The 26,099-nt window shown below is 41.1% G+C and overlaps 2 protein-coding genes across 16 annotated transcripts in view; one reads left to right on the top strand and one right to left on the bottom strand.

Moving 5' to 3' along the window:
- CACNB2 (calcium voltage-gated channel auxiliary subunit beta 2) overlaps positions 1–2,523 on the top strand; it is a 398,575-nt gene extending 396,052 nt beyond the window's left edge. For all 12 annotated transcript variants that reach the window (XM_025396959.1, XM_025396961.1, XM_025396958.1 and 9 more), the window contains one exon: positions 662–2,523. In XM_025396959.1, coding sequence (XP_025252744.1) covers positions 662–1,156 — 495 coding nt within the window. In that variant the 3' untranslated portion in view covers positions 1,157–2,523. The remainder of the gene's footprint in view (positions 1–661) is intronic.
- Positions 2,524–6,952: 4,429 nt separating this feature from the next.
- NSUN6 (NOP2/Sun RNA methyltransferase family member 6) overlaps positions 6,953–26,099 on the bottom strand; it is a 78,843-nt gene continuing 59,696 nt past the window's right edge. For all 4 annotated transcript variants that reach the window (XM_025397257.1, XM_025397258.1, XM_025397259.1 and 1 more), the window contains 3 exons: positions 13,157–13,305; positions 9,490–9,615; positions 6,953–7,532 (listed from right to left, as the gene is read on the bottom strand). In XM_025397257.1, the coding sequence (XP_025253042.1) occupies positions 7,320–7,532; positions 9,490–9,615; positions 13,157–13,305 (488 nt within the window). In that variant the 3' untranslated portion in view covers positions 6,953–7,319. The remainder of the gene's footprint in view (positions 7,533–9,489; positions 9,616–13,156; positions 13,306–26,099) is intronic.

Here is a 26,099-nt window from a genome sequence, read left to right as displayed (position 1 = left end):
GAAACTTTCTACATTAGAAACTTTCTACTTTAAACAGTAATATAGACTGTGGAAGCGGATCACCTGGATTCAAATCCTGGCTCCACCTCTTACCACTTGTGGGGCAGATAACCTGGGGCAAATTTCTTAACTGTTCTTACCTCAGGAATAATAATGGCAACCTGTCCATGAGGCTGCTGGAATTAGTAATCTCATGAGATGATCTTATAGGGCTGTTGTATTAATGAGTTATTATATACCAACGGTCTAGAACAGTGCCTGTCCCATATTGTATCATTGTATCATATAAGGATTTGCTATTTTTAATATTATCACAGACAGTCAAGCAGAGATAGTTAAGTTTACACCCCTGTAGAGAAAAATCTCAGGGACCTGCATCTATATTTGAGCCGCAGGAGAATATATAAAAGAACACTTGCCCTGCCTTTTTTTCTTTTTTTTAAGGAAAAGGTTACCATGCACACTGTTCTAGGCACTTACAAAGTCCAATTTAATACACTACAAGCCTTATAAATGCCACTGGATGTTGCCAAAGGGATGAAGCTAGGTTAGACTTCATTTCGGATGCTTAAAAAGGCCTCCACTTGAATGCGCTTGCTCTGGGACATGTTCTTTACACACTGACCTTGGTTAATGCCTGGTATGCTCCTTTTGCTGCCAGGGTTCTCAAGGTGATCAAAGGACTGATCGCTCCGCTCCTATCCGTTCTGCTTCCCAAGCTGAAGAAGAACCTAGTGTGGAACCAGTCAAAAAATCCCAGCACCGCTCTTCCTCCTCAGCTCCACACCACAACCATCGCGGTGGGACAAGTCGCGGCCTCTCCAGGCAAGAGACATTTGACTCGGAAACCCAGGAGAGTCGAGACTCTGCCTACATAGAGCCAAAGGAAGATTATTCCCATGACCACGTGGACCACTATGCCTCACACCGTGACCACAACCACAGAGACGAGACCCACGGGAGCAGTGACCACAGACACCGGGAGTCTCGGCACCGTTCCCGAGACGTGGATCGAGAGCAGGACCACAATGAGTGCAACAAACAGCGCAGCCGTCATAAATCCAAGGATCGCTACTGTGAAAAGGATGGAGAAGTGATATCCAAAAAACGGAATGAGGCTGGGGAGTGGAACAGGGATGTTTACATCCGCCAATGACTTTTGCCCTTTTGTGTGTGTGTGTGTTTTTTTTTTTTTGAAGTCTTGTATAACAGCATCCCCAAAACAAAGCCTTTGGGGTCTACACTGCAATCATATGTGATCTGTCTTGTAATATTTTGTATTGCTGTTGCTTAAATAGCAATAGCATGAATAGAGTATTAAGATACTTTTTCTTTTGTAAGTGCTACATAAATTGGCCTGGTATGGCTGCAGTCCTCCGGTTGTATACTGGACTCTTCAAAAACTGTTTTGGGTAGCTGCCACTTGAACAAAATCTGTTGCCACCCAGGTGATGTTGGTGTTTTAAGAAATGTAGTTGATGTATCCAACAAGCCAGAATCTGCACAGATAAAAAGTGGAATCTCTCGTTTCTCCAGATTTTTAATACGCAGGCACCTGATTTGCATATTCATTCATGGACCACTGTTTCTTGCTTGTACCTCTGGCTGACTAAATTTGGGTACAGATTCAGTCTTGCCTTACACAAAGGGGATCATAAAGTTAGAATCTATTTTCTATGTACTAGTACTGTGTACTGTATAGACAGTTTGTAAATGTTATTTCTGCAAACACCTTCTTATTATATTATATATATATATATATATAAAAGTTTGATCACACTATTTTAGAGTCTTAATGCCAAGTCAGCAGATTTGCTTTATGAATTACAGGGACTAGAAATGCCCACATTCAGGAAATTTGTAATAACATTGTCTAGACACCTATCCTCATTCTAGTAGAAAGATTGTACATACTGTAAATATGTGTGATTGCTTGACTTGAAAAGGTTTGAATTCTGAATGTTATACCATCCTTGTAAGTTTGTAATTTTCACCATAAATTATGGTAAATATAAAACTCCAGAGGTTGTTCTACTCCATACAGTTCACACAGATTGTGACACATTCTTAGTAGCTAGTGTCTGTTCTAGTCACTGCACTGGAGTCTATGAGCCGGAACTCGCTATATGCACGTGTGTGTGTCCGTATGTAAGAGTGTGCACGAGTGACTGAATGGCTGAGATGAATTGGAATGCTGAAGACTAGTGAAGAAACTAAAGACTGATATCGAGCATTCTGCCCACCTGGCTCTGTATTTAATTGTGCTATATGTTGCTTTAATAACCCATTAAGCAGTCAGGGAATGTGAGTAAGCTTGCTGCCAAAGGTAACTAGGAAAGCATTCATCTGCTGCCTCCTTGTTTTTGCTCGTAGAGAGTAAAAATACAGGCAATTTTACTGTGAGTGTTTCACTGGAAATGTACAATCTTTGTGTGTTAGAGTATTTGTTTTAGTAAGAAATGTTTACACAGCTTGTGGAATTATTTCGTGGGAAAATAAATTTTTATAACTTCTCCCACTTCATTTTCTAACCTTGCCTATTGTTCCTGTTGTTTACCTCCCAGTTACCTACCATTCCTCCCCACCACCGACTCCAGCAGGTTCACTGTCTGTCAGAACCCAGAAGTGCTTCTTATAACCAAAGTTTCTGTTTTTCAGAAGTAATCAGGGCAACATGGGGTGACTTGAAGTGAATAAAATGTTTAGAATATTATCCTACATAAGACATCTACACGGAAGGGGAACCTTGAAGACATTATCTCCATGCCTCAATTACACTGCTGTAAGAAGCTTACAATGTCATCATGTTTAAGGCTAAGACCTTTTCCATGTCTCGTGTTTATTTTGTCCAGTTATAACTGGATGGTAAGACAGTATTAAGAGTGCAAGTACCTGGTACTTGAAGTTTGTCCCAATAAAATGCCTGTGTTTAACTGCCTAACTTCAGATCTACATATTCACTTATATAACAAAATAATCAGCCGGGCATGGTGGCTCATGCCTGTAATCACAGCTCTTTGGGAAGCCGAGGCAGGTGGATCACCTGAGGTCAGGAGTTCAAGACCAGCCTGGCCAATGTGGCGAAACCCTGTCTCTACCAAAAATACAAAAAATTAGCCAGGTATGGTGGTGCACACCTGTAATCCCAGCTACTCGGGAGGCTGAGGCAGGAGAATTGCTTGAACCCAGGATGTGGAGGCTGCAGTGAGCCAAGATCGTGCCACTGTACTCCAGCCTGGGTGACAGAGTAAGACTCCATCTCAAAAAACAAACAAAAAAACCTAATCAGCAAAACTATAGTTATAAAATCAATTATTTTGCTTCCTTGATTATTCCAAGTTCTTACCAAATATTCTTAGACTTTTATAAGTAAAACTGTTTTACATTTAACACCTTATTTCCCTTATCCCCAAGAAAACTCAGTATTAAAAAATGATTAAGCTGGCATGGTGGAATGTACCTGTAGACCCAGTACTTGGGAGGCTGAGACAGGAGGATCCCTTGAGCCCAGGAGGTGGAGGTTGCAGTGAGCCGTGACTGTACCACTGCACTCTATCCTGGTGACAACCTGGTGTCTAAAAAACGAAAATAAAAATTAGTTACATATATAATGTTTTATCAGCTTATATATGAAAAATTTCCCTCAATTTGTTAATTAGCTCTATACTGTTTACATGAATTTATTTTACCGAGTATAAAAACAGTAGTCATAATAAACTTGACAATTCTTACATTGTCCTACCAGTAGGAAACCATATTCTAATTAAAATTGCTTTTATAAAGTATTTCTGATAAAACTTTTGTCATGGTAAGAGATTCACAATTACTAGGTTCAATCCTTTACTATTTCATCCCAATTAATTATTTTGGAATATTTAAATTCTTGAAACACAGCTAGTATTTATCTTACTTGCTGCTATCATTAATCCCTTTCAAAAAGTAGTGGTTAGAGTTGCCATCTTTTTAATTTTGTATCTAGATTCTTAGCTTGCACTTTACTGTGGAATGTATGAGTGCAAATTAGAATATTCCTCAAAAAACTAGCTTGAAGGATTTGACATAAGAGCATCTATGTGAAAAACTGTATAGTGGACATATGTGTAAACTGTGTAGTAAATCTGTAAATGAGGAAATAATCCCAATGGTAATGGGATATTTACTGACCTGTGGAATGTATATAGTCTTTTCACACAACAAAGGCTTAATCTTAACCCACTCAGCTGTAGAACCATGATTTTTGTAGTCAACCTAGAAAGTGCTGGAAATGTATTTAATAGTTTTTTTTTTTTTGGTCATACCCATTTCAGTCTTTCCTATGCTCTTTCTCTACTGCTCATTTAAGTTACTGTTACAAAAAGGTGCTGCTAAATGTAGGATGTCTTAGTCATGTTGTACTTTGGGACAATGCCACATTTTTAACATGGTCTGCTATGCATTCCTGTTCAACATTCACTGTCAGCTACACTGAACTGTCTAACAAACCTGGTTTAAAGTAATTCATATAAAACAAATAAAGAGCTGGCTTCTGCACTGTTTATTAGTAGTAGTATTAATTGCCATGTTAGAAATGATTCATGTAGTTGAGACTATATTAAATATTCAACACTTCCCATCTGTGGGGCATCTTTCTTGGGGCAATGTCAAACACTTTATGTTCCTTTAGTAATCTTCCTATTACGTCTGATTAAAAAAAAAAAAAAGATAGCTCCATGTAGAAACATTTTTTTTTTCAATGTGAGCTCTAGTAGAATAATCTGGGTCAGTTATGGGTTCTGAATCAAGTGTTTAATTTCTGCTATGCTGTACTTTTAACTATTTGTACTTAGATTCGTTATTTAAACTAAAACATGACACAGGGTTTTGAAGTAAATGTACTCACTGTTGAACTTAAGTACTTTTTCTGTTTCATAGAAATGTTAATACTAAATATGTTAACATATATGTTAATTTTCCCTCACATTTCCCTGATTTTTTCACCTTCCTCCTGCATTTTTTTCTTATATTGCTATGTCCCTTAAGTTTATGTGATTTTCCAATTTGCTTAAGTTTTTGAAAGGAAGAAACCCACTGAAAATTAGCCACGTTCAAGGAAAAATTCCGAATAGTATTCTCTGTCCTGTTTCCAATATGTAAATATTTTTCTTCTATTTTCTGGCATTGGTTGTATTTTGACATTTGTTGGTATTAATCAAACATTTACACCAGTACAAGTTTGTTGCTAGGCTGATTTTCTGCCATTTTCATCCCAGCTTAGCAAATAAGGATGTGCAGCGAGCATTACAGAAAATGATTTTTGTAGAGTTTCTTAAAACACATTTAAAGTTTAAGGAGGTATGCTGAGCCCTAAAAAGATAAGTCGCACAGGAAAATTGTTTCTCTTTAGTCAAATGACATCTACTGGATATAAGGCAGAATGAGGGATGTAAAAGACACAGGTTTGCTTGAAATAATTTTTCTCTTAAACAATAAGCATCTATTGACTGCTCTGAAGCTGTGACTGAGAGAAAAGGCAGTACAGGGTCTCTGCCTGGAGGATGTTTCCTAGGTGTGAAGCTGGGGCTTAAGGGGCATGGATAGAAAATTTGAATGAGAGTGTCATAAGCCAGGAGAACATTAGATGTGGGTGCCAGGGGCACACAGAAGGGGAACAGTGCCTATCCAACCTCAGGGAAGGGTATTCAAGAAAGCCTTCTTTAAAGAAGAGGCCATCTATCGGTCTTACCTGATCCAAGAGACCTTGCAATCCTTATGGATACAATAAATAGTTATGAGAAATTCCTAAAGAAAACCTGTGAGGGGGGAAAAAAAATCAGACTATTAAGCAATTGTCCATTTCTTATGCCCAAGGCCTGATAACTTTTGGGCGATTTGAATAAAAGCTAACAAAACCGTATGATGGATTTAAACACCACGAGACAGCCTTAAAACTATGGCTGGGTACTAAGTATTCTGATTGGTCTAAAAAGCCAATAGAAAAGCAAAATCCTAAGGCTGTAATGTTTTTTTAAAAGCTGGCTGGGTGCATGGCTAACATCTGTAATCCCAGTGCTTTAGAAGGCCAAGGCGGGGGGACTGCTTCAGGCCAGGAGTTCAAGACCAGCTTGGGTAACACAGCAAGTTCCCATCTCTCTCAAAAAAAAAAAAAAAAAAAAAAAAAAAAAAAATTAGCCAAGCAAGGTAGCACACAACTGTGGGGGAGGCTGAGGCAGGAAGATTGCTTTAGCCCAGGAGTTTGAGGTTGCAGAGGGCTATGAAATCATGCCACTGCACTCCAGTCTGGGCGGCAGAGCAAGACCTTGTCTTTAAAAAGTAAAATTAAATTGAAAAGCAGTCACTTATTTTGGCCACTACAGTGGGATGCTTGGGTATTTTTGCAGTTCGAAGATGATCTGCTTTTTGTCTGAGTTCAGACTTGATTGTGGTCTTTTTTTGTCTGAATCTATGATAGGTACAGCTGCCTTGTCTGATGCTGGTGTTACATGAAATTGTTTATGTTCAACAGGAGAACACCAAGGCCCAGCTATAAGGGTCAGGCCAGGCTGCTTCCCAGCTGCCAGAGCTGGTTTTTTTTTTTATTTTCCTCTCACCAACCATTTTCTAATAACTTACATGTTTCAAACACATGATAAGTTACCCAAATTGTGGAATAATCTCATTTTCTAAATCTACAAAGAAAATATTCATTTTACTTTTTCGTTTAAAATTATGAAAAACATTAAACATAGACTATCATTTAGACGGTGATAGTCTTTAGACTATCACTTCACACTATCATTTAGAGGAAGTCCAGACTTCATTTGAAAGGGGGTTGACCTACTAAATAAGCAGAGAGTCAGGTAAAATACTTACCTCCATTATTGGCACATAGTCAATGTTTGATTTCCCATGCCCTGAATCCTTAAGAAACTACTATTTAGGAACCTGGGAACAAAAACCACTTTTCATAACCATATCAAATGCTGCTAATTTATTCCTTTTGTTAGATTCACTAATTTTTAACATTAAAAATGACTTGTATTCTTCACAAATTAAAACATTAGCTTGCAAATGAAAATATGCTCCAGACATCTACAGGCATCTGTTTTTCTTTATACTCCAAATACATAAAGCAAAAAATTCTTTTAAAAACGGAAAATGTAATCTCATACCACCCCCTACTTCCTCTGTGTCTCTGGATCCCTGGTAAAACAGCTGGCAGCCCTTTCTGTTTCCTTAGCAACTACGTCATCATTCAGTTGGCCTGACAACACTTTGGTATTAAAAAAAAAAGCACAGACAGCAAATGTTTGGAATTTTCATTTCTGAGCATCCATCCTCTCCTATGTGCTTTTGCATTTTACAAATTTTGCAATAAAAAAACCTATAGAGTCCTTATTAGCCAGACGCAACATGTCTTCTCTTCTGGCCTCTCTGAGAGAGTCCATGTCAGTGTCCGGTAATGGCACAGCCGATGGATCAAATCGCTGCAGCTGTTTCAATTGTTCACATGAGAGACCAGCTCCCCTCATTCCTTCTCCTCCAATCTGCGGTTCCTGTTTGGAGAAAGTGAATCAATATGGATGAACATCCCATAATTAGCAAGTATGCCTGCTACTATTTAAGTTAAAAGACAAATTGGGCTGTAACGACTACATCTTCCAAAAATAGCAAAATGAGTAAATGCCTTTCATTTTGGTGGAAAATACGTGCTGCTTTCCAGACAGTAAAGTGGGAAAGCAATACTATGCGTCACCTGATGAACAAATACCTATGATTACATGCTTATCAGGCACTGTGACATTACTAAAGGCCTGAGCTTCTTAGCTGGAAACAAGTAGACTCAAATTGCAGGTCTATCACATTTTAGCTGTATGACTTTAGGTAACATTAACCACATTTCCTCATCTATTAAACAAGGCTTAAGCAAGAAGGTGGTATCACACCTGGCACATAGCAGGGACTCAGTAAATGGAACATTATTATCAATAAAGCAGAAGAGGCCAGGCACAGGGGCTCACACTTATAATCCCAGCACTTAGGGAGGCCGAGGCAGGCTGATCACCTGAGGTCAGGAGTTTCAGGCCAGCCTGGCCAACAAGGTGACGCCCTGTCTCTACCAAAAATACAAAAAACTAGCCAGGTGTGGTGATGCATGCCTGTAATCCCAGTTACTCGGGAGGCTGAGGCACGAGAATTGCTTGAACCCGAGAGGCAGAGGTGGCAGTGAGCCAAGATCATGCCTGGGCGATCCAGCCTGGGCGACAGAGTGACACTCCATCTCAAAAAATAAAAAATGAAAGAAAAGAAAATAAAAGAGAAGGAAGGGAACAGGGAGGGGGAAGGGAAGAAGAAAAAAAAAAGAAAGCAACAGAAAAAACTCAGCTTTATTTAACATTTTCCAAAACTGAAAGGTGGTCTTCAGGCATCTAAGGTAACTCTCTCTGACCCATACCAGGTGGGTGAGAAAAGTTTCTAGAAAAACAAACATTAGAAAGGGATACATAATTTAAGGCTGTATCAATTAGTTTAGAGGAATCATAAGGCCTTGAGTGATACTTGCAAACTACTATAGATCTTGAAGAAGATCTATAATCCTAAGTCACCATCACAGACAATCATTTGCATGTTAATGAAGATAGGTTTTTAGATACATACTTAAGAAAACAGATCGTTTATTATCCCATGGAGGTCAGGGGAAAACGTCCCATCTCTTTTAGGTATATATTTTGAGTGTGTATGTTTCCAAGTGAATTCTGAAGTCTTCCTTTCATCTACAATGTAATTACCTTAATTTATGAGTCTAGAAACCATCTCTGAATTATCTATATTTATGTATTCCCATTACCTACTTCTGTATAGAAAGGTACTAAAGTTGGATGCTCAATGTATCTGAATGTATGTGAGCATTATTACAGATTTAAACTTAATATCAAATATCCTGGGCTAAAAACTGAATCAAAAATACATTTCTAATAAAGACCATAACAGAAAGAGTTGTGTTAGGTAAAAGAAAGTATAAGAAAGCTTTTTAAATATTATACATTGTATATAATAAGCAATAATCCAGAAGCACGTTTTTCCCTTTCGGCTGGTCTTCTGATATCCCACAGTTATTAAAGTTCATTTGAGCTTTGATGTGACATGAGAGAAAATGCTCAACATTTTCCACATCAGAAAAATACGGCACTGGGAAAGAAGAAAAAAGTCTTTTTAGAAAAAAGGTGCCGAGTAACATGAATAGCTACAAGTGGAATAAACACATAACAAAAATACTCCCAAGCTCTGTGCCATTTTAACACAATGGCAAGGAACAAAGATGAGAAAAAACTTTGTCAGGACATGCAAATTATGGGCAGTCTAAAATGGATCTAATTAGGTAAGCATTCTTGTTTATTACAGTGTTCACTTTGGAAGTTTTACTTTTTTCTTCGTTAACACCCTGTGTTTACCACAGTGCTTCAGTTTCTGTGATTTATCTTATTACACAGAGAAAAATGAAATTAGTCCTACCTGGGGCTGAAGCTGAAGGCAAGGAAATTTTGTCAGGGCCCAGGCAACTTGTTCTTCATTTTCGGCCAGTGTTATAGTGCATGTGCTATAAACCAGCACACCCTCTGGCTTCAGCAGCTGAACTGCCTAAAGAAAACTGTGATCAGACCACACACAGCACAAAACCAAATAAACATCTGCATGAATTTCATAGCATAAGGTGTAATATCTTTCAAATGTTTGGGATAAATAAAATGATGTTCTCTGTGACAAGGATTCCTTCTGAAATTAGAGTATGCAAGAGCAATACTTGCAGACTAGACTAGGTGCATTTCATCATCTTGGAACTGTCATACTCCATATGGACCAAGACTTCCCCAAACACAATCATTCACCTTCATGCCTTCCGATACCATTTTTTATGCTGAAAATTCACAAATTTACATTTTTAGGCCAGACCTCCTTGTTAAATTCCCTACTTAAACGTTCAGTTGGCTTCTTAACATTTCTTTTTCATTCTTATTTTTCTAAATAGAGATGAGGTCTCACTGTTGCCCAGGCTTGTCTTAAACTCCTGGGCTCAAGCAATCCTCCCACCTCGGCCTCCCAAAGCGCTGGGATTGCAGGTATGAGCCATAGGTCTGGCCCTTCTCAACATTTCTATAATCCTATCAAACTTGACATGTGCCAAAATGAACTCCTCCTTTCCCTCTGAAACCTACTGCAGGAGTCTTCCTATCTTTCCAGAATCTCACGTGCCAAACCTCAGATGATCGTTTATGCCTCTTTTTCTGACTCCCCCAACCATCAGCAAGTCCTGTTGGCTCTACCTTCAAATTCTAGCCAGAATTTGGCCACTTCTCACCACTTCCACTGCTATCATTGTGGTCTAAGCCTCTTTATCTTTTGCCTGGATTATTGCAACTGCCTCCACTTCATCAGCTTGCTTTATTCCCTGCCCTCCTGCAATCTAGTCTCAGTACAGCAGACAAAGCAGTCCTTTTAAGCTTGTCCCTTCTCAGCCCCAAGCCCCTCACATGTCCTCCATGATCACTTAGAGTCAAAGACAAACTCCTTACAGAGGCCTCTGAGGCCAGACATAAACAAGTCTCCTGTTGCCTCTCTGACCTCCTCTTGTACACCTCTTACCCTGGCCCGTTCTACTTTGGCAACACTGACCTTCTGCTGTTTCTGGAACACACAAGGCACAGTGGCACCTCAGAATCTTTGCAGCAGTTGGGAAAGCTCTCTTAATTCTCTGCACTGCTTTCTCCTTATCTTTGCATGTATGTCACGTTCCCGGGCACTCTGTAAATTTTCAACTATTCCAATCCAACACTGCTATCCCCAGTTCCTTTGGCTTGCTCCATAGGCCACTGCATTATTGCCTTCTAATATACTAAAAAACTCATTTATTTCCTCTCCTAGTTAGAACAGAAACCTCGTGAATAAGGGCATGGAATGTTGTCTACTTTCTCAATACTGTACCGTCAATGTCTAGAATAGCATCTTACACACAGTAGGTGCTCTATGAGTATTTGTTGAATAAATGAATCAGGAGATAAGGTGCTATGCTAAAATAGATTTGTCTCAAATACCTAAAGTTCAACTTTTCAAGCTGATTTTTTAAATTTTAAAGGAAATCTTTAAAAATAGAGTGTACACACTTGTGCTTTTTAAATCAGAGTATGCTGATCAAAATTTAAACTTTGTTACTATGTGCCAGTTACTGTGTTAAACACTGTACATGAATTTTTCTCAACAAATCCTTATAACAACCACAAAGTAAGATGACTATCACCAAAGATGTATTCCTAGTAGGTAGAGCTGTTATCCCTACTACTCAGATATAGAAAGCAATGTACGTAAAGTCACTTAGGAGGAGGAGCCATGGCTCAAGTCAACATGTGTCTAACATCCACATTCTCGATTTCTCTCCAGGCCAAATGGCACACCTGCTATATTCTCAAGTTCTCTCTCATATACTCTCAGCTTTTCCTTCTCATTGAGATCATTCGTCTACTCCTAGTAGCCTTTTAAAATACTATTTTTGCTATGACCTACAAAGAACAGAAATCCAAGTCCTTTACAGAAGTATCCTAATTTTATTCTCAAGTCAAAGTGGGTTTCAGCTATAAGTAAAGCTTCCTTTTTGCTGCTTGCTGTTTTAATTCTGAGGATGAGTTCTTTGAAGACTTCACAGAAAAAGAGGAAGTCAAATAATCCACAACCAGTGCTACCTTTGTGTATGAAAGGAAACACCAAGAGAGTTGAATCGGAATGTACTCAAAGACAGCTTTAGAGACTAAATCATTACAGAACATCCATTGTTGCTCTAGCCTTGTATTTTGGAGGGCTGGGATGAAATAATGAATTAATCTATGATCAAACACTGTCTATACACTCTGAAATCCACTGAGTCATTTTTGCAAGACTAGGAGAAATCCTCAAATGTTCTATCTGGGCTTCTTCTGAAAGTACTAGAGACAAGTTAAATGTGTACAGTTTTTATGGTTCTCCTATATCCTACACTGGCCACTGTCTCTTCCTGTTTTTATCAATGAGTTTTGCTTCCTATTGGAACTTCTTCTTCTAAAGAAGACCCCAAAATCTACTTTTTTTCTTTCTTTATTTTTTCTTCGAGACAGTCTTGCTCTGTTGCCCAGGCTGGAGTGCAGTGACGTGACCTCAGCTCACTGCAACCTTCGCCTCCTGGGTTCAAGCAATTCTCCTGCCTCAGCCTCCTGAGTAGCTGGGACTATAGGTGCACATCACCACGCCCGGCTAACTTTTTGTATTTTCAGTAGAGACGGGGTTTTGCCATGTTGGCCAGGCTGGTCTCGAACTCCCGACCTGAGGTGATTAGCCCACCTCGGCCTCCCAAAGTGCTGGGATTATAGGTGTGAGCCACCATACCCAAGCAAGAAGTCTATTTTTTTAAAAAACAGTGATTTAGTTTATATCTATTTCTTTACATCAATTAGTAACTACAAGTTAACAATTCAGTGACTTTTCAGATAGAGCAGAATATTTGAAATTTATTAAATATGTGACAAAATTCTACTATTGCCTGTATATCTTAAAGGTGAATCAACTTAAAGGAAAACTTCTATATTTAAAACTAGGTCCTCTCAGTTGTATTTGTGTGTATGTGTGTATAGTAAAATATAAATAACATAAAATTTACCATTTTAGTCATTTTAAGTCAATAATGACCTTCAGTACAGTCACATTGTTGGGCAACAATCACCACCATCCATCTCCAGAACTTTTTCATTGTCCCAAACTGCAAGTCTATATGCATTAAACAATAGCTCCTCAATCTCCAGCCCCACAATGCCTGGTAATATCTATTCTTCCTCCTGTCTCTATGAATTTCCCAGCTACTCATATAAGCAAAATATTACAGCATTTTTCCTTTTGTGTCTGGTTCATATTACTGAGCATAATGTTTTCCAGGTTCACCCATGTTGTGCATGTATCAGAATCTCACTTCCTTTGAAGGCTGAATAATGTTCCATGTATGGATATAGCACATTCTGTTATCCATGTATCTGTCAACAGACTCTTGGGTTGTTCCCACCTTTTGGCTATTGTAATGAATGCTGCTATGGAGATTGCTCTCAGTGGTTTAAACACCAAAGTAGCAAAAGTTAACTTTCTTTCACAACAACAGACCACCACATACTGCAGTGAAGAGTTTTCGCTGTAATGGCTGATATGATGCCAATTCCTTCAAAGACCAAGTACAGGCCATATTTGGTCTCTGTCCCATTCCACTACAGGGTGCATCCAGAAGAATTCGGTCAAAGGATTCTGGTAGAAATGGAGGTTCCCCTATAAAGAGAATTATAAACATGTTTACTATCTGCCATATAGGTTTAAACTAGAAAACTCCTGAGATGATCAGGAATTTAAAATCATAATCTAGAATCAAAAATAAAACAATGTCTCCCTTCAATCAAGCAGCTGGTTAAACTAATTTTGACTTATACCTAATATAGATTTGATGTGGTAAAAAGGTTAAAAATGTAGTAATAGTTGAAATTTATTCTGTTGATACAGTACAAACCAAGGCCTAATCACACAAGACCTTGTACCCCAAACTTCAGAAGCCACAATTTATCAAAGCTAGGACTTGGAATTAATTCTAGTTGTTCTGGAAACTGATACTTCTCTTGGTAATTTCTACTGAAGACAGCCCCCGAAAAAATGCCTGTTCAATCATTGTGAAACATGCTGATTCTGGTGTTCCTGAGTCTCCTTGTTTCTGTGGCCATCAGAAGGGCTATGGTCTAGAATAGGTAGAATGAGTCAGTACCACCCCTAGATTCAATCTTCCACGAAGGTTTCCTTTGCATTCACTTGAATAATTTTCCCTAACTTCTGACCTATTTAATGTTATTGGAGGAAGGTATGAAATCAAGTGGTCTGTTTATATATTTAGGCTGTCTACCTGCAAGCAAGATTTCCATTCCATTCAATTCCATTTCCCATTCCATTCTGCATTCCATTCCCCATTCCATTCCATTCTCCATTCCATTCCATTGTCCATTCCATTCCATTCTGCATTCCATTCCATTCTCCAATCAATTTCATTCGCCATTCCATTCCATTCTCCAATCCATTCCATTCTCCATTCCATTCAATTCTCTATTCCAATCCATTCCATTCCACCCCACATTCCATTCCACTCCATTCCCCATTCCATTTCATTGCATTCCATTCCCCATTTCATTCCATTCTCCATTTCATCTAAATTCCACTCTCCATTCCATACCATTCCGTATTCCATTCTCTATTCCTTCCATTCCCCATTCCATTCCATTCTCCACTCCATCTCCATTCCATTCAATTCTCCACTCCATCTCCATTCCATTCCATTCTCTATTCCATTCCATTCTATTCCCCCATTGAATTCGATTCTCCATTCAATTCCATTCCATTCTCCATTCCATCTCCATTCTCCATTCCATCTCTATTCCATTCCATTCCATTCCATTCTCCATTGCATTTCATTCCATTCCATTCTCCATTCCATTCTCCATTCGACTCCATTCTCCATCCCATTCCATTCTCCATTACATTCCATTCTACACACCATTCCATTCTCAATTCACTATTCCATACCATTCCATTCTCCAATCTATTCTCCCTTCCATTCCATTCTCCATCCCAATCCTTTCTCCATTCCGTTTCACTACACTCAACTGTCCATTCCATTCTCCATTCCATTCCATTCTCCTTTCCATTCCATCCTCTATTTGATTTCCCAGTCCATTCCATTTTCCATTCCATTTCATTCCATTCTCTATTCCATTCCATTAAATTCCATTCCATTCTCCAATCCATTTCCTTCTCCATTCCATTCCCTTTTCCATTCCATTTCCCAGTTCATTCTCCATTCCATTCCAGTCCATTCTCCATTCCATTCCATTATCCATTCCATTCTGTTCAATTCTCCATTCCATTCCATTCTCCATTCCCTTCCATTGCCTTCTCCATTCCATTCCATTCTCCATTCCATTCCATTCTCCATACCATTCCATTCTCTATTCCATTCCATTCCATTTTCTATTCCATTCCATCCTCCATTCCATTCCATTCTCCATTCCATTCCACTCCCCATTCCACTGCATTCTCCATAACATTCTTCATACCATTCTCCATTCCATTCCATTCCATTCTCCATTACATTACATTCACCACTGCATGCCATTCTATTCCATTCTCCATTCCATTCTCCATTTCCTTCTCCTTTTCATTCCATTCCATTCTCCATTCCATTCCATCTTCCATTCCATACCATTCCATTCTCCATTTCATTCTCCACTCCATNCATTCCTTTCTCCATTCCATTCTCTGTTCCATTCCATCCTCCATTCTATTCTCCATTTCATTCTCCACTCCATTCCATTCCCCATTCCTTTCCATTCTGCATTCCATTCCATTCTATTCTATACTCCATTCCATTCCACTCTCCATTCCATTCCGTTCTCCATTCCACTGCATTCTCCATTTCATTGCATTTTCCATTCCATTCTCCAGTGTCCACTGCATTCCATTCTCCATACCATTCTGTTCTCCATTCCATTCCATTCTACATTCCTTTTCATTCCATTTCCCATTGCATTCCATTTCCAATTCCATTCCATTCTCCATTACATTCTCCCTTCCATTCCATTCTCCATTCCATCCATTGCATTTTCCATTCCATTCCCCATTCCATTCAATTCCATATTCCATTCCATTCTCCATTCCATTGCATTCTCCATACCATTCTACATTCCATTCCATATTCTCCACCGCATTCTCCCTCTGCCCAAATTTTAGAACAAGTTCTAGAAAAAGTTGTCATCCCAAAACAAATATGCATTCGCCAGTAAGTGGATGACCTTCTTATGTCTGGTGAGGATAAAGGGAAGTTAACTGACTTCTCTACACATATTCTTAACCATCTGCAGGTTGAGGGGCTACTAGTCTCAAAAACAAAGCTCCAGTATGTAGAGTCCAAATTTAAATATTTAGGCCACTTAATAAGTGCAGGCAAGTGAAGAATAAAGCCTGAACAAATTGAGGGACTCATGTCCCTACCCTTGCCTCAAACTAAACAACTCAGGAATGTTTTTTTTTTTTTTTGAGATGGAATCTCGCTCTGTCACCCAGGCTGGAGTGCAGTGGCGCGATCTCGGCTCACTGCAAACTCCACTTCCCAGGTTCATGCCATTCTCCTGCCTCAGCCTCCTGAGTATCTGGGACTATAGGTGCCCGCCACCATGCCCGGCTAATTTTTTGTATTTTTAGTAGAGATGGGGTTTCACCGTGTTACCCAGGATGGTCTCGATCTCCTGACCTCATGATCTGCCTGCCTGGACCTCCTAAAGTGCTCGGATTACAGGCATGAGCCACCATGCCCAGCCCAAACTCAGGAAATTTTTAGGGTTAGTCGGATACTGCCACTTATGGATTGACTCATATGCACTGTACAGTAAACTGTTATATCAAAAACTTGCCCAGGAGAAGCCTAATCATATCTTGTGGACTTCTGAGGAAGCTGATCAAGTCGAGGAGCTGAAGGAAAGGCTCATAACTGCCCCTGTTTTAGCCTCATCCTCCCAAGAAAAGCCATTCCACCTTTTTGTTAATGTGGACAGTGGAGTAGATTTAGGAGTGCTGACTCAAGAACATGGAGGCCGCCAGCAGCCCATAGCCTTCCTATCAAAGGTCTTAGATCCGGTCACTTGTGGATGGCCTCAACACATCCAGTCCATCGCAGCTACCTCAGTATTAGTCGAAGAAAGCAGAAAGTTAACCTTTGGGGGAAAATTGACAGCAAGCACGCCTCACTAAGTTAGAATATCTTAAACCAGAAAGCAGAGAGATGGCTTACTGAGTCGAGAATTTTAAAGTATGAAGCCATTCTGTTAGAAAAGAATGATTTAACATTGACCACTGAAAATTCACTCAGTCCAGCAGGTTTCCTAACTGGGAATCCAAATCTAAGGAGGGAACACACGTTACATTTAATTTATTACCATACAAAGGTTTGACCAGACCTAGAAGAAACTCCCTTCCAGACTGGATGGCACTTATTCATAGGTGGTTCCTCCCGGGTGATTTAGGGAAAAAGACACAATGGGCATTCAGTGATTGATGGAGAAACTCTTGCAGAAATAGAGTCAGGAAACTTGCCCAACAGTTGGTCTGCTCAAACGTGTGAGCTGTCTGCACTCAGCCAAGCCTTAAAGTACTTACAGAACCAGGAAGGAACCATCTATATCAATTCCAGGTATGCCTTTGGAATGGCTCATACATTTGAGAAAATTTGGACTGAACAAGGTCTCACTGATAGTAAAGGCCAAGACCCTGTTCACGAGAAGCTAATCACCCAAGTATTAAATAATCTTCAGTTGCCAGAAGAAATAGCTATTGTCCACGTTCCTGGACACAGAAAAGCCTTTCTTTTGAAAGTTGAGGAAATAACCTAGCAGATCAGGTAGCCAATCAGGCTGCTGTGTCTTCTGAAATGCGTACTTTTCACTTAACTCCCCACCTCCCTCCTCCTACTGTAATCCCCATTTTCTCTTCCACCGAAAAGGAAAAACTAATAAAAATAGGTGCTAAAGAAAATTCAGAAGGAAAATGGATATTGCCAGACCAGAGAGAAATGTTGTCTAAACCCCTTATGAGGGAAGTCTTATCCCAGCTACATCAAGGGACTCACTGGGGGCCCCAGGCCATTTGTGACATAATTCTCAGAGTATATGGTTGTATAGGAATTTATACCCTGGCCAAACAGGATATAAATAGTTGCTTAGCATGTAAGAAAACTAATAAACAGACTATAAAAAGATTACCTCTCAGGTGAAGGAATCCAGGCTTAAGTCCATTCCAAAGTATCAAAGTTGATTACACAGAAATGTCTCCAATAGGCGGTCTAAAATATTTACTAGTGATAGCAGACCACCTCACTCACTGGGCCGAAGCTATCCCCGTTTCAAATGCGACAGCCAATAATGTAGTTAAGGCCCTAATTGAAAATATAGTATCCAGGTTTGGACTAATAGAAAACATTGATTCAGACAATGGAACTCAGTTTACCACACACATTGTTAAAAAGCTATCCCAAACATTAGACATTAGATAGCAATACCATACTCCCTGGCACTGAGCCTCATCAGGGAGAGTAGAAGGAATCTGACTTTAAAGAACCACTTAACCAAGTTAGTCTTAAAGACTCAATTGCCATGGACCAAGTGTCTTCCTAATTGCCCTGCTGAGAATTCGAACTATGCCATGGAAAGATATTGGTCTTTCTCCTTATGAGATGCTCTATGGATTGCCTTATTTACACTCTGCTTCTGATATTCCTACCTTTGAAACAAAAGATCAATCCCTTAAAAATTATATACTTGGTCTATCTTTTATTTTCCCTTCTCTTGAAACTAAAGGTCTATTAGTACAGGCGCCACCCTTGGAGTTCCTGGTGCATTAACATCAGCCTGGGGATCACATCCTCATCAAAAGCTGGAAGGAGAAGCTCGAGCCAGTCTGGGAAGGTTCTTACTTAGTGCTCCTAACTACTGAAACTGCAGTCCGTACAGCAGAGAGAGGATGCACTCATCACACCTGAGTCAAGAAAGCACCTCCCCATCCAGAGTCATGGACCATAGTCCCAGGGGAAAACCCTACCAAACAAAAACTAAGAAGAATTTAACTCTTTCATCTATTACTCTTTCTTCTTTCCTCGCTCTACTGCTCACCACCTAGTTATTAACATAAGCAAGTCAATTTCACCTCAAACTACTGCATTTGATGCTTGCCTCCTTATACCCTGTGAGGACTTCCCAAGTCAAAGACAGCTCTCCACTTCAGAAAAGTACCTCTGTCCCTCCTGGCTCTCCTCAGACTGGGTATTAGTGAATTTGGACCACTTAATCTGGGGAGATTTCGATAAAGACCCCGGTGTCAACCAGGTGTCATGTGCCCCAATGTAGAGCTTTTATGTCGTAGTTGGTCCAATCTGTTTTTGTAATTTCCTAAAACCATACATTCATCTTACTAAAGAGACACTCCCCTCCCCCGCCAACTCTCAGCTAAACCACTGCAATCCTATACAGTTTATTATCTCAAATCCTCAAGGTTCTTACCCCTTTCTAAGCCGGTTCCCTTCTTTAAGCAGGTTTTATGGTATGGGGGCTGATGTTTCAGGGACAGATCCTGTTGGATTCTTTGAAACGAGTTTCTTTGATCCCCCCACCGCCTGCACCTTCCTCTAAGCCTTATTCCAAAACTTCTCACAAGGGAACAATTGCTTCTCCTCCATCTAACGACAAGACCAAGATAGCTACTGTAGAATTTAAAGACTTACACTTTGGCAATTGAGACAGGATACCAAGATGCAAATGCCTGGTTGGAATGGGTCAAATATTCCATCCGCACGGTAAACAAAAGCAATTGTTATGCTTGTGCATGGCAGGCCAGAGGCCCAGACTGCCCCCTTTCCACGAGGGTGGTCCTCCAGTTGACCGGGCATGGGATGCATGGTAGCACTTTTCCAGGATTCTACAGCCTGGGGTAACAAGTCATGCCAAGCTCTCTCTCTGCTATATCCTGAAGTTTCACACCCCATGGGTCATCCCCCAACACTAAGTTCACTTTGTGTCTCTCACGACAAGGAGGAAACAGTGTTCCTTGAAGACCTGAAGGGATGCAGTGAGCTTAAGAATTTTCAAGAGCTTACCAATCAGTCAGCCCTTGTTCGTCCCTGAGTCGATGTGTGGTGGTATTGTGGTGGACCTTTACTGGACACTCTACTGAGTAACTGGAGTGGCACTTGTGCTTTAGTCCAATTAGCTATCCCTTTCACCCTGGCATGTCATCAACCAGAGGAAGAAAAAATAGGACATCGTAAAGCAAGAGAAGCCCCTTATGGGTCCTTCGACTCTCATGTCTATTTAGACGCAATTGGAGTCCCATGGGGAATACCAGATCAATTTAAAGCCCGAAATCAAATAGCTGCAGGATTTGAGTCAATATTTTGGTGGGTGACAATTAACAAAAATGTAGATTGGATAAACTACATCTATTACAACCAATGGCGATTTATTAACTACGCTAGACATGCTGTTAAAGGAATAGCTGAGCAATTAGGGGCTACTGTCAGATGGCTTAGGAAAACAGGATAGCCTTAGACATGATACTAGCAGAAAGAGGAGGAGTTTGATTCATGATTAACACTCAGTGTTGTACCTTCATCCCAAACAACACTGCCCCTGATGGAAGTACAACAAAGGCATTGCAAGGTCTGAGCGCTCTGAGTTAGCCAAGAACTCAAGGGTAAATGACCCTTTTACAGGATGGCTAGAAAAGTGGTTTGGTAAATAGGAATAACAGCCTCAATTCTTACTTCCCTCACGGCCATAATGGGTGTACTTCTTGTTGGGTGCTGTGCCGTATCATGCATCCGTGGGTTGGTGCAGAGGCTCATAGAAACGGCACTTAATAAAAATTTCCCTTAACTATCTCCACCTTATCCAGAGAAGCTTCTTCTTTTGGAAAATCAAGCAGAACAACTAAGCCAAGACATGTTAAAGAAGTTTGAAGAGAAAGAGCTGTAAGGAAAATGCAAGAAGAAGGAATTATAAGATATGAGTTCTAAATTTCTCTTCAAAGAATCAATGTCAGTATGTTCAATTCTTTGCCTTCTACTTTTAAACTTAACTTCCTCGTAAAACAACCTTTTCCCATCACCTGCTCCACCCTCACTCATTCCGATTACACGCTCCTGCCTGACTCATTCTGATCCACGCTGTCACTCTCTTTAAATTAGCCAACCAGAATTAGTTTAGCCTGTGTGTTCTAACCCTAGCCAACAGGGGAATGACACAGCAGCAGGGGCCACATGCATCAGGGATAAGAACCCCTTCCCCTCCCTTGTCCAAGTGTGAGCTCACCATTGCTCCATCAGTAAGGGTGTACCCTTCTATAGAAGTAAATCGCCTTGCGGAGAAGAAAAAAAGAAAATTGTATTTTCGAGAGCTATTTCTTTTGCGGCACCAAAACTCTACTTATAACACAGTTCCAGGAGGTGCCCTGCTCTGAGTCCTGCGGAAAAAGCAGCAGTTAGGAAGGACCTTTGAGATGAGAAGCCTAGCTCCACAGAGTCTCTCCTCCAAGCCCTTTTTTTTTTTGAGATGGAGTTTCACTTGTGTCACCCAAGCTGGAGTGCAATGGCACCATCTTGGCTCACTGCAACCTCTGCCTCCCAGGTTCAAGCGATTCTCCTGCCTCAGCTTCCTAAGTAGCTGGGATTACAGGCACATGCCACCATGCACAGCTAATTTTTGTATTTTTAGTAGAGATGGGGGTTTCACCATGTTGACCAGGCTGGTCTTGAATCCTCTAAGCCTTTCAGTTGTGGTAGATGGCCCTTCCCTTCGTTTCTCTGGCTCGGGGGAAATGGCTGCTCCCTGCACTCATCAGCTTTAGGTTGCCCCAGGGCTCTCCTTTGCTTTACAGCCCGCCAACATCGATTCAACTAGTTCCTTAGACTCTTGGTTTATATTATCTCTCTCTGGCATAAATTTGTATTAAATTCTCCCTACTGAAATACCTTCTGGTTGTCTTTTAGTCCTGTGGCCAGCTGAATTCCTGTAAAACATAACTCACAACATTTCCTTAAAGGCCCAGGCTACCTGAAAGCCCACAAGGTACCTGTGTTAAAAATGAGTAAGGTGCCCAAGCTCCATATCAATGGTCTTGTACCATGACGAAGAAACTATGGGCTGCATTTCAGCCCACTCACCCTCAATCGTATGTCTTATATAGGACACAACTGTAAATAGTGAACCTGTGAAAGGTAATAGTAATTGTCATCTCTGCACTCACCACTTCTAATATTCTCACTGAAGTACCAGATGATGATTATATACAAGTTAAATTATGAAACACCTAAAAATATTCCAGACCTTTCTTAGAACAGGCTAGGATCACCAAAATGACCCCCAAACATACCTGGTGTAAGTGAAGTTTCTTTATTCAAAATTAGAAAGGCATGAGATATATACTAAGGATTATTTGTAGTTTAAGAATACTCATATTTTTATTATTTATTTATTTACTGAGATGGAACGTCGCTCTGTCGCCCAGGCTGGAGTACAGTGGCGTGATCTCAGCTCACTGCAAGCTCCACCTCCTGGGTTCACACCATTCTCCTGCTCAGCCTCCCAAGTAGCTGGGACTACAGGCGCCCGCCACCATGCCTGGCTAATTTTTTGTATTTTTAGTAGAGACGGGGTTTCACCGTGTTAGCCAGGATGGTCTCGATCTCCTGATGTCGTGATCTGCCCACCTCGGCCTCCCAAAGTGTTGGGATTACAGGCATGAGTCACCTTGCCTGGCCTCATATTTGTATTTATTAAACGCTTCTTCACATAATATATAGTCCTGTGTGAATGCAAAATATCTGAACCAAGTCTCAGTCAACTTAGAAAGTTTATCTAGCCAAGGTTAAGAACACGTCTGTGACACGGCCTCAGGAAGTCCTGAGACATGTGCCCAAAGTGGTTGGGGGTACAGTTTGCTTTCATGCATTTTAGGAAGACATGAGACATCAATCAATATGTGTAAAATGTACATTGGTTCTCTGGTAAGGTGTAAGTGGTGGCTTCCAGGTTACGAGTAGATAAGAGAAAAAGGGTTGCATTCTTTTGAGTCTTGATCAGCCTTCCACTGAATACACAATTTAGTCTGGCTCAATAAATCTGCATTTTTACATAAACAGGGGAGAGAAGGCAATCAGATGTGCATTTGTCTCAGGTGAGCAGAGGGACAACTTTGATATAGAATGAAAGCAAGTTTGCCCTAACCTGTTCCCAGCTTGACTTTTCCCTTTAGCTTAGTGATTTGGGTCCCAAGATTTATTTTCCTTTCGCACCTGAAACTACACTTAGGGATCTCTAAAACTGCATTACTTTGAGGTGGTGTGTAATTGAGGAGCAATTTTTTGTTAAATGATATTGACGTGACTTCTGGAATAAGGGCACTGGGAGTTCTGCAGACCCTCTCTCCAGTGCCAAAAACAAAAACAACCCTTTGAAGTCTCTGGAAAATGTCCTAAGACCATACAACAAATGAAGATACATTTATTTAAGAAAATCAACTACATCTTAATAAGAACAGTGAGAATCTGTGCATTTGTGCTATGACCTACTCTTTTCTCCCTTTCCCAACTGCCTTCCTCTTCTCTGAAGCTCAGAATAATATCCAGTTCATGTGGGTGCAGCCAAGAACACAAGACTCCCTCTCTCCTTAAGCTCCCAGTCAAGGAATGCAAGGACTGTGGTCTCTCCCTAAGAGGGACAGGCTTGTCAGCTTGTTTCATTTGCCCCAGCTCCACCTCGCACAGGCTATAATTTCAGATAAGAGCCAGAGAACTGGTGCTATCTTCCTCCACCCAGCCCCCATTCATATGTGGGAAGCTCTACCCCAGGCACAGTAGGCTGAGAATATTTAAGCCCTGATTGCCCTCACCCAAGAGCAAAGTGAAGAGGTTCCATCCCAGGAGAGACAAGCCAAGAAGACTAGAGGCTGCCACCCCAGACCAGCATCAAGAGTCTGCCTCCAAGAGAAACAAACCACTGCCCTGCCCCCATCTCTGGAGCAGTGGCCCAGAGGTTTTACCCAAGAGGCAGAAAGGAAGAACAGAGTTCTGAAGGTCTCCCCAAGTGAACTTGCTAGCAGGAATAACTCTGTGTGGGTCTGCAGCAACCTCAATTCTTGCCCCCTTGGGCGAAAGAGTTTGACCAAGGGGCGTAAGGCAGAGTGATCTTGATTGAAGCAAATTTTAGAGCAGGAGTGAGTTTATTTAAAAGTTTAAAGCATAAATGAAAGGAAGTAAAGTACACTTGGAAGAGGGCCAACTGGGCGACTTGCGAGATCAAGTGCATGGTCTGACCGTCTGACTTGGGGTTTTTATGTTGACATACTTCTGGGGTCTGGTGTTACTTCTCCTGATTCTTCCCTTGAGGTGGGCTGCCAGCATGCACAGTGGCCTGCTAGCACTTGGGAGGGGAGCACGCACAGTGTGTTTATCAGAGGCGTCTGAACCACCCATCTTGAATGGGGGCTGGGGAAAATAAGGCTGAGATCTACTGGGCTGCATTCCCAGCAAATTAAGGCATTCTTAGTCACAGGATGACACAGGAGGTCAGCACAAGATACAGGTCATAAAGACCTTGCTGATAAAACAGTTTGCAATAAAGAAGCCAGCTAAAACCCACCAAAACAAAGATGGCGATGAGAGTGACCTCTGGTGGTCCTCACTGCTACACTCCCACTAGCACCATGACAATTTACAAATGACATGGCAGCAACAGGAAATTACCCTATAAGGTCTAAAAATGGAAGGTATGAATAATCTACCCCTTGTTTAGCATATAATCAAGAAATAAACATAAAAATGGGCAAACAGGCCAGCCGCGGTGGCTCACGCCTGTAATTCTAGCACTTTGGGAGGCCGAGATGGGCGGATCACAAGGTCAAGATATTGAGATCATCCTGGTCAACATGGTGAAATCCCTGTCTCTACTGAAAATACAACAAAACATTACCTGGGTGTGGTGGCGGGCGCCTGCAGTCCTAGCTACTCGGGAAGCTGAGGCAGGAGAATCACTTGAATCTGGGAGGTGGAGGTTGCAGTGAACCAAGATAGCGCCACTGTACTCCAGACTTGCAACACAGTGAGACTCCATCTCAAAAAAAAAAAAAGGGATACCAGCAGCCCTCAGGGCTGCTCTATGAAGTAGCCATTCTTTCATTCCTCTACTTTCTTAATAAACTTGCTTTCACTTTTCTCTATGAACCCGTCCTGAATTCTTTGTTGCAGGAGATCTAAGAACCCTCTCTTGGCATCTGGATCCGGACCCCTTTCCAGTAACATGTTTACTGGAGTTGTGTGCATTCTCGCTGAGGCGTTCTTCCCTTACCAGCCGAAAGTCCCTAGGAGGTCATATACCAGTTAAACATCCATGACTTTGCCTCTTAGTGTGCATGTGTGAGCCCACTCGGCCAACTCCTGAGATCTTATCAGAAAGCTGATCACCAGTTTCATGTTTTTTCTGTCTTCTGGGAGACTGCCTTTCCCTGGCACTGGCTGCAACCAAGTATTATTATTTTAGAGAGACAGTTAACAACACCTGACCATCACCTGATGCTTGCCTGACATTCCTGGTTGTGGAGGCCCTCTCCTGCCCTGTTTATGTCTGACTAGCTACCTACTGTAACAAACCAACTTTATTTAGAACAGAAGGTGGGGAATTTTCAGCCTCAGCACATTCTTGAAAATAACGGAGATTGTGGTGGTGAGCAATTAAGAGAAGGCTACTGTGTCCGGAATTGGTGGGTTCTTGGTCTCGCTGACTTCAAGAATGAAGCCACAGACCCTTGTGGTGAGTGTTACAGTTCTTAAAGATGGTAGTCCGGAGTTTGTTCCTTCAGATGTTCAGATGTATCCGCAGTTTCTTCCTTCTGGTGGGTTCGTGGTCTCGTTGACTTCAGGAGTGAAGCTGCAGACCTTCATGGTGAGTGTTACAGCTCTTAAAGGCGGTGCGTCTGGAGTTGTTCATTCTTCCCGGTGGGTTCATGGTCTTGCTGGCTTCAGGAGTGAAGCTGCAGACCTTCGCAGTGAGGGTTACAGCTCATAAAGGCGACGTGGACCCAAAGAGTGAGCAGCAGCAAGATTTATTGCAAAGAGCGAAAGAACAAAGCTTCCACAGTGTGGAAGGGGACCTGAGCGGGTTGCCGCTGGCTGGCTCAGGCAGCCTGCTTTTATTCCCTTATCTGGCACCAAGGGTTTAGGGATAGCCCTCATCTGTTTAGTCAGGCACTGGCCCAAGATCTAGGCCACTTCTCAAGTCCAGGCACTCTGGTCCTTCAGTATATGGATGATTTACTTTTGGCTACCAGTTTGGAAGCCTCATGCCAGCAGGCTACTCTAGGTCTCTTGAACTTTCTAGTTAATCAAGGCTACAAGGTGTCTAGGTCGAAGGCCCAGCTTTGCCTACAGCAGGTCAAATATCTAGGCCTAATCTTAACCAGAGGGACCAGGGACCTCAGCAAGGAACAAATAC

This window comes from Theropithecus gelada, chromosome 9, assembly GCF_003255815.1.
Source record: "Theropithecus gelada isolate Dixy chromosome 9, Tgel_1.0, whole genome shotgun sequence".
NCBI classification, from domain to species: Eukaryota; Metazoa; Chordata; class Mammalia; order Primates; family Cercopithecidae; genus Theropithecus; species Theropithecus gelada.
Note: the sequence above shows the minus strand (reverse complement) of the source record. Positions and strands in the feature narration are given on the sequence as shown.